This window comes from Quercus suber, unplaced genomic scaffold, assembly GCF_002906115.3.
Source record: "Quercus suber isolate HL8 unplaced genomic scaffold, Cork oak 2.0 scaffold_2, whole genome shotgun sequence".
NCBI classification, from domain to species: domain Eukaryota; kingdom Viridiplantae; phylum Streptophyta; class Magnoliopsida; order Fagales; family Fagaceae; genus Quercus; species Quercus suber.
The window spans coordinates 3,343,927-3,355,835 of NW_027069469.1; the positions used below are offsets into that span (position 1 = coordinate 3,343,927).

Consider the following 11,909-nt stretch of genomic DNA (forward strand, 5'->3'; position numbering starts at 1 on the left):
TTTTATTTTTGATTCTTCAACTTTTGCACTAACAACTCACTTGGAACAAAATTTAAAAAATTATATTGGCCATAAGGCACAAAATTAGACTCAAATTGAAAATTTAATTGGATTTTTTTTTAACTCTTTGATTTTTGTACCAATAACTCTTATAAATTAAGTAGAAAATATCTTCACCAAATTTATATATATATATATATATATGATGGACAAAGTTTAGTTATAAAATTGGTTATAGTCTAAAATTACAACTTTACTCAATAAAATAGATATTACTATATGTAAGGACCGGATTTGGGACACTTCTTCAGATTGAGAGAGTGGACCCAAGCCCAGCTTGCCCTTCAATGAATTTATAGAGTGTGGGCTCAAGAACTAGGCCTTAGTAAGGGGTACAACTGCCCTGCATGGTTGCATGTGACTTTATTAACTTGAACATGGATTGGGATGCACAATGATGTTCCTCGGACTGGTCTTCCGAAGTTTGATGTTCTTATTATTTCTTTTAAGATTCATTACAAAGGTTCCAGAGGGCATGGGTCATTACAGAACTCCTTAATGCCGATCATTCCTCCTTCTTTCAGGAGAGACTCCCTACATTATATACCCCTCTAAACTGATCCTAACCCTCCATTTGTCGATCAATCAGGCTACCACTTGAGGGCCTGTTCCATCAGCCGCATCCCTGTTCCTCCAGTGGGTTGCAGCACCCAAGGCGGCGCTGTTCAGGAGTCCTGTCCTCATTAATTCGGCCAGGACGTTAGTTGAGGGCATTCAATGCAGAGGTGACAGCTCGCCTAAGGCTTGTTCCTTCGCCGTGCTCCCGTCGCCGACGTGTGGCACTGGACCCTCTCCTCCTCGAATACTCAAGAAGTCCCCTTTGGTGGGATGGTGCTCGCGTTCTTCTGAGGTCTCGGACGCCCGAGGACGAGGCCCTCCTCGGATATGGTCCTCAGGGTTCGGCCCTCGCGCTTTCATCCTCGGACCCCTTATGCATCCTCGGCGCGGGCCCTTAGGCCTGGCTTGAAGTGGACCGTGGCTACCTGATTTTCTGGCCCCACACTATATATTTTGAAAATCTAACTGTTGAATTGCATGTTCTTTACGCTCTTAATACATATGTTAAATTTTGTGTTAATAAGATATTATTTACTATATGATCTATAAGTTTATATTTTATACATAATTTTAAACTATGAAAACTTACAATATAAACAACTTATTAATAACATAACTATTAATTTTTAATTTTTTAGAAATTTTGTAAGTATAAAGAATATAAAAAGAAGATGTAATCTAACGGTGAATTTGTCAAAATTCACCTTCAATAAAAAGATATTGAATAAGGTTATAATTAAAGTTATAATCAATTTTGTAACTAAATTTTATCCATATATAATGTCTAGTCTTCTCAAAAATGCTAGAAACTTGACATATAGGAAAAAGCTTACCGAGAAGGCAAAGTTAATAGAACTTGTTCGTAGCCCATAGTGACTCAAAAGACTGGTAAAAGAGACTTGTATTTGGTCTACATTCTACAGCAGTGTGGTCTCAAAACCCTTTGAAAATGCACATTGTCTTGGACTAACATTTTCAAATCTGGAATGCTAGTAATTATATAGTAATGTCCTAATTTTCTCCGTTCCTTGTTTGAAATTACCAACTTAATTGATTAATACGTTTAGGCACAGCAGCACCAGTAGAACTCTTTTTCCCTTTTTTTTTTTTTTTTTTTTTTTGGGTAGAAAGACAATTCATTAACAAACTAAAAATAAACAAGAAGCTCAAGACATATCCTGCTAAAATACACCTCATTTAGGTCATTCTCCTACACATCAATCGTGTCCACAGCGGACCAGTAGGACTCTTTTCATGTACTTAAGTACTTTCATATATAGTGATTGTTTCGCAAGTGGACAGAGAGTGGAGACAATATTATATCAATATAAAGCTCCTATATTTGCTGATTCGGCTGACTTTTAGGACGTTCTTGACCCCACCATCGATGTCGGTCTGTACTGACTACTCAGTAAACCTAAACAAACCTAGAGGCTGACAGTCTTCATAATTAAAAATATATAAAAATATATCCGCAGTAAAATTCCAAAAAGTCAAAAGGATTTTTAAAAAAGAACATGAATGAGCCTCTCTTTTTTTCCTTATACTTTCTTTTACTACACCTTTTTTTTGTCATTTGAAGCTAGAACCGACGCCATGAAATTGCTGTTCAAAGCAATTGCAAGTGTTCACTTTTGAAATTGGCCCACTTGTCAGTGAAGCAAATGTCGCATGCGCCCATGAGATTCCTTCTACTTGATATATTTTTGGTCCTTTAAAACTAGAACCGACGTCAGGAAATTGCTGATCAAAGCAAATGTGTTCACTTTTAAAATTGGTCTTGATATTTTGATAACTGTGTGTTTAACCGGGTTGCTCTTCTATATATATGGGTCGGGTTACCGTGTGCCCTTATGACACACGTTAAATTTTTTATTTTTAAAAACATTTTTTCAGGAATTGAAAAAGTTATCATTACTTTTTTAATTTTTGAGAAATTTTTTTTTAAAATAGAAATTAATATGTGCCCTAAGGCACACATTAGTAAAATCCTATATATATAAACACCCAAAAAAGTTGCTATTTTATTCCAAGAAAAAAAAAATGGAAAAAGCAACAAGACAAAAAGGAAATTTAAACGACTAACCAATTCTAATATTGAAGTCACCCTAATAATTGGAAGGTGTGTTTTGGGGGCCAATTGCCATGTTTAGCACATGGTACGGTTCATTCAAAAATGGATCAATGAAACCCTAGTAATGGTGGATGTATTCTCCACCTTTTTTGTTGAAAAGCAAACAATTTATTGAAGCGCACATGAGAGGCACATGCTATTCAATGATATAGAGCAGTTTGTATTTTTAGAAGTTAGTTAATGGAAAGTATATAATCTTTCTATTCAATTCAATAATATAATATAGTTGAGGTTATATTATTAGAGAGATGTTACGTCTACAACAATTTTACAACATTTTTACAACAAATCACAAGTGGTTAGTTGTTATTGGTTCAAATTTGAAACTCACATAAAGATTACTTTTTTGCCCCAACAATAACAACCAGTAACAACCTGCCATTTAGAATTTGTTGTAAAAATGTTGTAGACATATCATTTCTTATATTATTAAGTCGATGATACTATACATACTCTCCCTATCAACTTATTAGTTAGAAAAAAAAAAGGTGGGGGGAATAAGTAATGTTGAAATGGGGAAATATGGCAATAGGGAGGAGTAAAATTAATTTGGGCTCCTTAAAAAAACAAGAAAAATGTTCTTTTTGCCTATGTATACTTTTTTGATAACTTAAGAATTACAATGGGAGAAAAGGGGTTTGAATACTGAATGTCTCCAATTTAAAAATACCAAAAGTTACCAACCAGTTGATTTACAAAACTCTTGACTATGGTAGTATAATTAATTTTAGGGAAAATTACAATTTACCCATATGTGGTTTGACTGAAATTTAAGTTGTCTATCTGTGATTTAAAATTTGAAACTCTACTCACCTCAGGTTTGATCAAAATTTAAGTTGCCTACTTATGGTTTGAAATTCCATGATGCAAATGTTCCAATAGATAGTTTTTGATCTTGTATTTTTTATTTTTTATTTTTTGGAAGAGAGAGATATAAATGTGCAGCAAAATTACGTATTAAAAACAAAGCTAAACTATAAAAATCTAATTGAGCTAATTTCAAGTTGATAAAATATTAAATCTCAAACTACAAATAAGTAACTTAAATTTTGGCCAATCTCGAAGTAGCTAAATTGTAATTTTCCTTTTAACTTTATAATATATTTAAGTCTTTAATGTAAACTAGTGCCGCGAGAGCCGGCCTTGATTATGGCCAAGGGATAATCCATTTGGCAAGAGTTTCAGGTTGGAAAGATAATGCACTCGGGTCCAAGGAAAGTAGATTATCAATTCAGCATGTGGCAGGACCAACAAAAGAGACCCCTGCAACATTTCATAAATGACATGATTGATTATACATTTTGATCAAAGTTATTGATTGTACAGCTCTTACTTTGTTGAGTAAGGTTGGAAATGGTAGAACCAAGTACAATTTTTTAGAAGAATATATTAGATCATTCTCGTATGATATGATATTTCAAAAAAGTTATATTTTATAACCTTAAAACTTATTTTATTTATGTTATCATCTTATTTTATAACTTACTTAACATCTCAGTTTCTTTTTTTATATACAACTCATTAAAATAATATAAACTACAATATTAAATAATATAAAAAATTATGTTTCTCTCTCTTATCTTACATTTCTTTTTTCTCTCTTCACCTTTCTCAATTAAAATAATAGTATTATTTTTACATCCAAATGAATTGGTTCTATATATAAGAACCAACTGTTCTTAAGTTCTAAAATTTTCTAAGAACCTATACTCGGATAGAGCAATATTTTTGAGGTTTTGGATGTAAACTAGCAACTGGGGCCTGGGGGGGTGTTTACACCCCCCAATGCTAGTGCTTTAAGATTTTCCAATTGAATTCAAATACATAATTATATGGAATTTAATTCTTATTGGGAAAGATAACACTATATGTGCTATATTAGTCAATACAACCATGTGTTTGAATTTAATTGTAAAACTTAATATATTATATTTAAGAAATTATACTTAAGTTTTACGTGAGTATTAAAAAGACATCTTTTTGTTTAGGAGAATCACTCTATTCTCATTTAGTAAATCAGGGTTGATTTCGTAAAAGTATATTATAGGTTTAGGAAGTTCTTTCAAAAGGCCTTGATGGAGATGTTACAAAATAGGAAACCTAGTCCATGATCTATGAGATGTGAAAAAGCAAAAAAGTTTTTTTTTTTGACAAATGGACACTTATTAGAGAACAATGATGATCATCAATGAAATGCAAATACCAAATTTTATGTGGTAGAACATGGATAACATTCCACAAAATTGTGGTAGTTCTATTATAACAGCTACAAGCAAGAGGACATTTTACAATGATTATCTGCATGTGTGTGTGTGTAAAACTACAATAATGAGCTTAGGGTGTTTACTGTTTAGTGCATTTTCAAACCAATCAGGTTCCTTGCATTCTCTCAAGGACAACGTCCAAATATGATCTGTTTGTCTATTTTTATTTAGTGATACTTTTAATCAAACACTAATCACTTTAGAAGAAGACAATTGAAAGGTCAAACCCCCCCCCCCCCCCCCCAATCTCATTTTGTAACTCTACTTCTTCTTTTTTTAATTAAAAAGATAGTATTTTATTAGAGTAGCAAATTACAACCATAACTTTCTTTCTTTATCTCTTTGCGTTTTTTGTTTAGTAATGAATCAAAATGTTAGGTGACAACTCACAAGCATGAAAAGAAAACCCCTTCTATAGGCTTCTACTATTTTTCTAGTTTGGCTGTCATTTTCTAACTAAAAAAAAAAACCAACCAACTTTTTCTTCCTTCATTAACATTAATAAACATAATCCACCCAGGTGGCACCCTCTAGGTCCCACTTGGGCTCTACGTGGCCTCTCATTGTATTTACTATTTACTCGACCTAATTAACTCTGGGCCAGATTAGGTTGTACAATCAGATGAAGTGGCCAAGATTTAAGACATTAATTTGGATGAGATTAGTGGTGTCTCATCAAGAGTCGTGAATGTTTGTATAAAATTCTTCGAGGTGGACTTTGCATTAATGTCCCACGGAATATTCGGAACAAAAACAGGACATGTATATACAAGTTAGGAATTTTTAAGAGTATAGTTTTGGGAAAGATAAAACTATCTAAAATTATCATATATATGGCATTCAGATTTTGGTCAAAAACAACAACAAAAGGGTAGTACTTAGTATTTTCTCATTAATTGGTCATTACCCAAATCCCCAGATTTCTGATTCAGTAAAACTTACCTGTCTTACGTATGGAATAGAAGGTGAGTGAGTGAGACGCTGAGCTGAAGCTTTCCCTGACATGGATGGCTCAACTAGAGCGGGAGATCCAATGTCTTATACTATATTTGATTCGACTCAAAAATGGGATTTGGGTTTGCCTTACTATATTTAATTCGAAGCAATAATGGTGGGATTGGGTTGGGAGTATCAACTATCGATCGTAATATGGTTATCAAGACCTCCTCCTTCTGTTTTGGTAGTACTACTTGTGAGGACTTTCAAAACTACTCCGAAACACAGAAAACAAACACCAAAAAATGGAAGGAAAAAACTCTTTTTGGTCCATTAATTGTACATGAAAGATAATTAACTACCCTTTAAGTTATCGACTGTCGTATTCGAAAGATCTGTGAATTAAATGTTGTCACTTTAAGATCATAAGAAATTACATTGTAAATGATGTGCTGGTTATTTAGTGATCTTTTAACACCAATTTGGAGCATACTATTTATGTCAAAGCAGATTAGGTGTCCCATAAACACAAATACAAAAGTGAATTTATATACTACGGTATATTATATATGCCTCGTGAAATTTATTTACTTTACTCTGAGAGAGAATGTGTGTGTGCGCGCTGAGTTTGTTAAGAAAGCATTTCTATTTTTGTTTTTGGTTCTGTCCCAATGACTTTAAAGTAAAGACTCACTGACCAGGCGTCCCAGCAGCTTCTTTGAAACAACGTGGCTTCATTTCAAACCCATTTCAGAAACCGCGGTACTGTCGTGTTTCTTTCTAAAACACAGACTCTCTCTCTCTTAGAAAAGTTACAAAAACCCAAACCCATCATTTTCATCTTCACAAACCTTTCCTAACATGCCAAATTCACCACCACAACAACACCTACTACCATCTCTTCTGAGTCTCATCCTCCTCCTACTCCTCCTAGGTCAATGCCTCTTCACAAAAACCAATGCCACCACCACCGCTCAAAAATTCCGTGAAGCCCCCAAATTCTACAACTCTCCATCATGCCCTTCTATACCCATTTCTTCTTCAACCATGGACCTCTGCTCTGATCAGGCTGTCCACGTGGCAATGACCCTCGATGCCACCTATCTCCGTGGCTCAATGGCTGCCATTCTCTCTGTCCTCCAACACTCCTCTTGCCCTGAAAACGTCTTCTTCCACTTCATCACTTCCTCCTCAAACTCCATTTCCAATTCCAACAATCTCACTCACATTATCTCCAACTCATTCCCGTACCTCAAGTTCCGAGTCTACCCTTTTGACGACTCGGCCGTGATGGGACTCATCTCCACTTCAATCCGCGCAGCCTTGGACTGCGCTCTCAACTACGCTCGAAACTACCTCGCTGATCTCATCCCACTATGTGTCAGCCGCATAGTCTACCTCGACTCAGACTTAGTCCTCGTCGACGACATTGCCAAACTCGCCGCAACCCCACTTGGAGACCAAGCTGTCCTCGCTGCTCCAGAGTACTGCAACGCAAATTTCACCTCCTACTTCACACCCACGTTTTGGTCCAACCCAACTCTGTCTCTCGCTTTCGCTGGCCGCAGTGCCTGTTACTTCAACACGGGTGTCATGGTCATCGATTTGGTGCGGTGGAGAAGCGGTGACTACACAACAAAGATAGTTGAATGGATGGAGCTCCAGAAGCGAATGCGGATCTACGAGCTGGGTTCTTTGCCACCATTTTTGTTGGTTTTTGCTGGAAACATAGCCCCAGTGGATCACAGGTGGAACCAGCATGGTCTTGGTGGGGACAACTTTCGTGGGTTGTGTAGAGATTTGCATCCTGGTCCTGTGAGTCTCTTGCATTGGAGTGGAAAAGGCAAGCCATGGGCTCGACTCGATGGCAACCGGCCTTGCCCTTTGGATGCGTTGTGGGCTCCTTATGATCTGTTACAAACTCAGTTCGCTCTTGAGTCTTAGAAATGGTATTATTTTTTTTTACATAATAAATTGTCAATTTTTGGAAATTTGATGAGTTGGGGGACAATATATATATAAGAGATGAGATTCATATATGGTTAAGAGATCTCAGTTCTCTATGTCTGCTAGGTGAGATTGTTTTTGTACATTATACGATATTAACAGATCGATCTTACAAAAATGAAAGCCTTATTTTGTTTTCTATGTCTGTTGGCTTCTTGTTGTTGGGAACAGTGAATTACAGTTGAGCGTTATTAAAGGAGAAAGAAGATACTTGTGGAATGGTTTATTCGATTTCCTCTTTTAGCTTTGAATGATTCGTGTGTCTTATTATACTGTAGTTAGTTTGAAGTTTTTGACAATAAAGAACATTCACTTCTTTCTCTTTATTCACATCTCTTTGCATATATACAGACATTCAAGGAGAAAAAGGTGTAAAAAGGTTTGGTGCGTCAATTGTCATTCCACAAATTAGGGCGTTGTTTATGTGTTTTGTGACAACATGAGGAAGATTGATTAGTCGTTGCTAAAAACAATTGGGGATTCTATGATTTGCTTTAAACCTAGCTTGATATTATTCTTCGCTCCTAGAAAGGGATGCTTTATTTGTTTTGAACGAAAAGTTAACAAATGTCCTAATAGTAACACGAGAAAGATTGATTAATTGATGTTAAAAGCAATTGAAAATTCTATGACTTGCTATATGCTTAGCTTGATCTTACCCTTCATTTCTAGAAGGGTATGTTCTGTTTGTTTTGAATTAATTAAGAAAAAATTTAACGGATATCTTAAGTACATTAGTTTAGAAAATATTTATAAAATTTTTTATGAAAAAATAAAAAATCAATTGACTGTTTTGAAAAAAAAATTTTTTCAATAAAAATAATATCAAAACTTTGTTAAAATTGTCAATTAACAAATGGCATAAGATCAAACATCTATTTAATTGTGCTCCCCCGTGGTTGGTAAGCTCTATTGTTAAGCATATGGTATCTTTGCTTTACATTTTTGTAAACTTCAGAGCTAATTTTGCTCATTGACATCTTAATAGTACTGCCATTTCTGAGCTCAGTGGCGTATTCCCCATCTCTAATTAAGTTTTCCATGTATCTCAGCTGGAAGGGGAAGATAACTGGGCCCATTAAGATTTTTGGTCAATAAAAGTATTTATTCTTGTTCAGAAAAAGGGAAAACAAGTGCACTTGAATTGAACCTAAAAACCTTACTACGTTGTAAGAGAATTTCCGTACAAAACTATTTGATTAGATAGCAGTACAAAATAAACCATGTAGATTATATTGTTTTCGAATGGCACTATTTTTTTTTTTTTTTTTGATGAGATATTCGAATGGCACTATTATTGTGCTGTAAATGTGAAATCAAATTGGACAATCATGAAGGCAATCAATTAAACTCTCATAATTATGAGAAAAGAAAGCTTAAACACATACTCGCGGATTGGATAAAAATAGTCTTGAAAAATTGAACTTCATAAACCTCGATAAATAGCCATCTATCGAGCTAGCTGTCGAGTCTCGAGCTGAAATAGCTCTCTTTAAATCTCGATAGATGCTAGCTGTCGAGTTTTAATAAACAGCACTTTCTGACTTAATTCTTGGATAGACTTGCATGGCTTTAACATTTGAACTTGAAATAAGGTTTCTTGAAGCATCAAACATATCCTAAATCTACCCAATTACAAGTAAAGTGCGTTTTGTCAAAGGATTAGTCAATTACATAAAATACTGACATATGTTCTTAACATGTGAAACACATATGTCCTAACAAAACTTCACTAACGTGATTGCTTGTCACAAACAATGGCATCTACACATCTCAGCTCATTAATTACGACAAAATTTGGCTATGGTTATAACTAATGGCTACAACACTACTCAATATCTTTCTATTAAATGTGAATTTTGACACATTTAGTATTAGAATATATTTTCTTTTTATATCCTCTATTCTTGAAAATTTTGAAGAAGATCAAAGATCAATAGTTTATGTTATCAATAAAATATTTAAATTTTAAGTTTTTGTAATTTAAAATTATACATAAAAAATAGGTTTATGAATTGAATAATAAATAATAACTTATCATTGGTAAAAAATTTAACATATGTATTAAAACTTTAAAGAAAGTGCAATTAGATTTTTAAAACATATAATTATTTTAATTTTTTTAGTGAAAATTGTGGTCATATGGTTACAATTAAGTTTGTAACCAAGCTTTGTCTCCTTAATTACTATATCCAAACACGGAAATTGATAAGATTTTCTAAATGCGGATGCACGATTCCCTAATTTGAAGGAGAAGCCACCGACAGTATTCTATTTTTAGCATTTAGAATTATTGATTCCCCCTACCAGAAAAGGTTTTCTTTTCCTTTTACCTTTCTTTAACTTCAAGGTATTCAATCAATAAAAAATTAGAGAGAAAACGCGTACGTTGTTTTATTTAAGGGTATCTCCTTGACTTTGTAAATCTTGCTTTGATGCCACGATTTGAGCTTTATGTTAATTCTTCATTAAGAAAGTAGGGAACCACAGGTTAAAAATGCTACTTACCCAGTTAAGCTCCATCAGTAATCTCAACCAAAAATTTAAGACTCATTCACATTGCGAGTGCATGGTTATGGACTTATGGGACTTGGCTAGAGCTAAAGATTGCCGAAATTATAGTTGAAATAATAAGAGTTTTAGATAACTGGGACCTGAAAGTTTTCATTATCATATGTATAACATGGGTCACAAAATAGAAAATCACACTACATTACAGCAAAGCAGATACAAATAAGTGGTACCAACCCTGTTCATTATTGAGAAACACTTGTACACCATATTTAAGAACAACCTTTTGATTTTATTTTTTTGGGTAATTAAACAGCCTTTGATCACCTGCTTATTTGGGCTGCATTTAATTCACGGTTTTAAAACAAAGCAATACAGTAGATTTTATGAATACAACTATTAACATTAACCTTTATATATATATATATATATATATATGGTAGGTTCCAATTAGCTCAACTAGTAAAAATTTTTATGATTGAATAAGAAATTTGGAGTACAGTCTCCATCACAGAGAATTTATACTAACATTGATGCAAAATGGTCCCTACACAAAGTATATTGTAATTTTGCCCCATAACATAAAGGTTAAAATTAATTTTTATCCAACTTTTCAAGAAAAAATTTGGATTCCAATCACAGGAGTGCAGTGTGAATTCCATGTTTGAGGATACTTTTTTTTTTTTTTTAATAAGTAAACTAGGATATATTGTATCTATTAGAATATTGAGATAGATTGTATTCATAATATTGAGATAGATTGCCACTTTATTTGTCACCACCTACTTTAGGTACAATCTGTCACAAGATTAGTTAGCTAACATCTTCACCAAACCTCGTTCACCAAGATGTTTTCATGAAATGACTTCCAAATTCAAGTTCATCTCCATTCATCCAATATGAGTTTGAGGGATCCTGATAGAATATAAATTCAACGGGCTTAGGCCCATTGATCTAGATTTTTTGTACTACACTAATATTACTTGTACATCTTCACCTTGTGTATTTATATAAATATACTTTATTTTACACAATTTAATACACAGTGTTTTAGACTTATAGTATCAATTATCAAATAGACAAATACCCAAGGCTATAAGTTCAGAACACAAAGTAGCATAAGATGAAAATGGTTTTGGTAATATACTGATTGTTCCAAAGTTTTGTCATATTTTTGAGAGATAGATAATGGGAAAGGGAGAAGGGGGATTCAGATCACAGAGATAAAGCACCCCAAAAAAAGTCATTTATATTGAACTATTATTTCGACCCTGGAAGCTTACTACCTTAGTGGATGTATGTGGAAGTTCTAATCAAAATTGACATTAAACTAAGCAACCAATACTGATAAACAATCTATGTCAACGTTTTAGAGCAGAACTCCATTCTGCTTGTTTAATCATGATCGATTGATAGCTGCAGATGCGAGAAAATCCAAT

At 33.9% G+C, this 11,909-nt stretch overlaps 1 protein-coding gene across 1 annotated transcript; it reads left to right on the forward strand.

The window, feature by feature from the left end:
• Window positions 1-6,542: 6,542 nt before the first annotated feature.
• LOC112032935 (probable galacturonosyltransferase-like 1) lies at window positions 6,543-8,185 on the forward strand. The gene has a single exon (XM_024065699.2). The coding sequence runs from the start codon at window positions 6,814-6,816 to the stop codon at window positions 7,894-7,896; it is 1,083 nt and encodes a 360-aa protein (XP_023921467.1). The 5' UTR covers window positions 6,543-6,813; the 3' UTR covers window positions 7,897-8,185.
• Window positions 8,186-11,909: the final 3,724 nt, after the last annotated feature.

Coding starts and splice junctions, on each gene's coding strand:
- LOC112032935 (XM_024065699.2), top strand. CDS start 6,814: ATGCCAAATTCACCACCACAACAACACCTACTACCATCTCTTCTGAGT.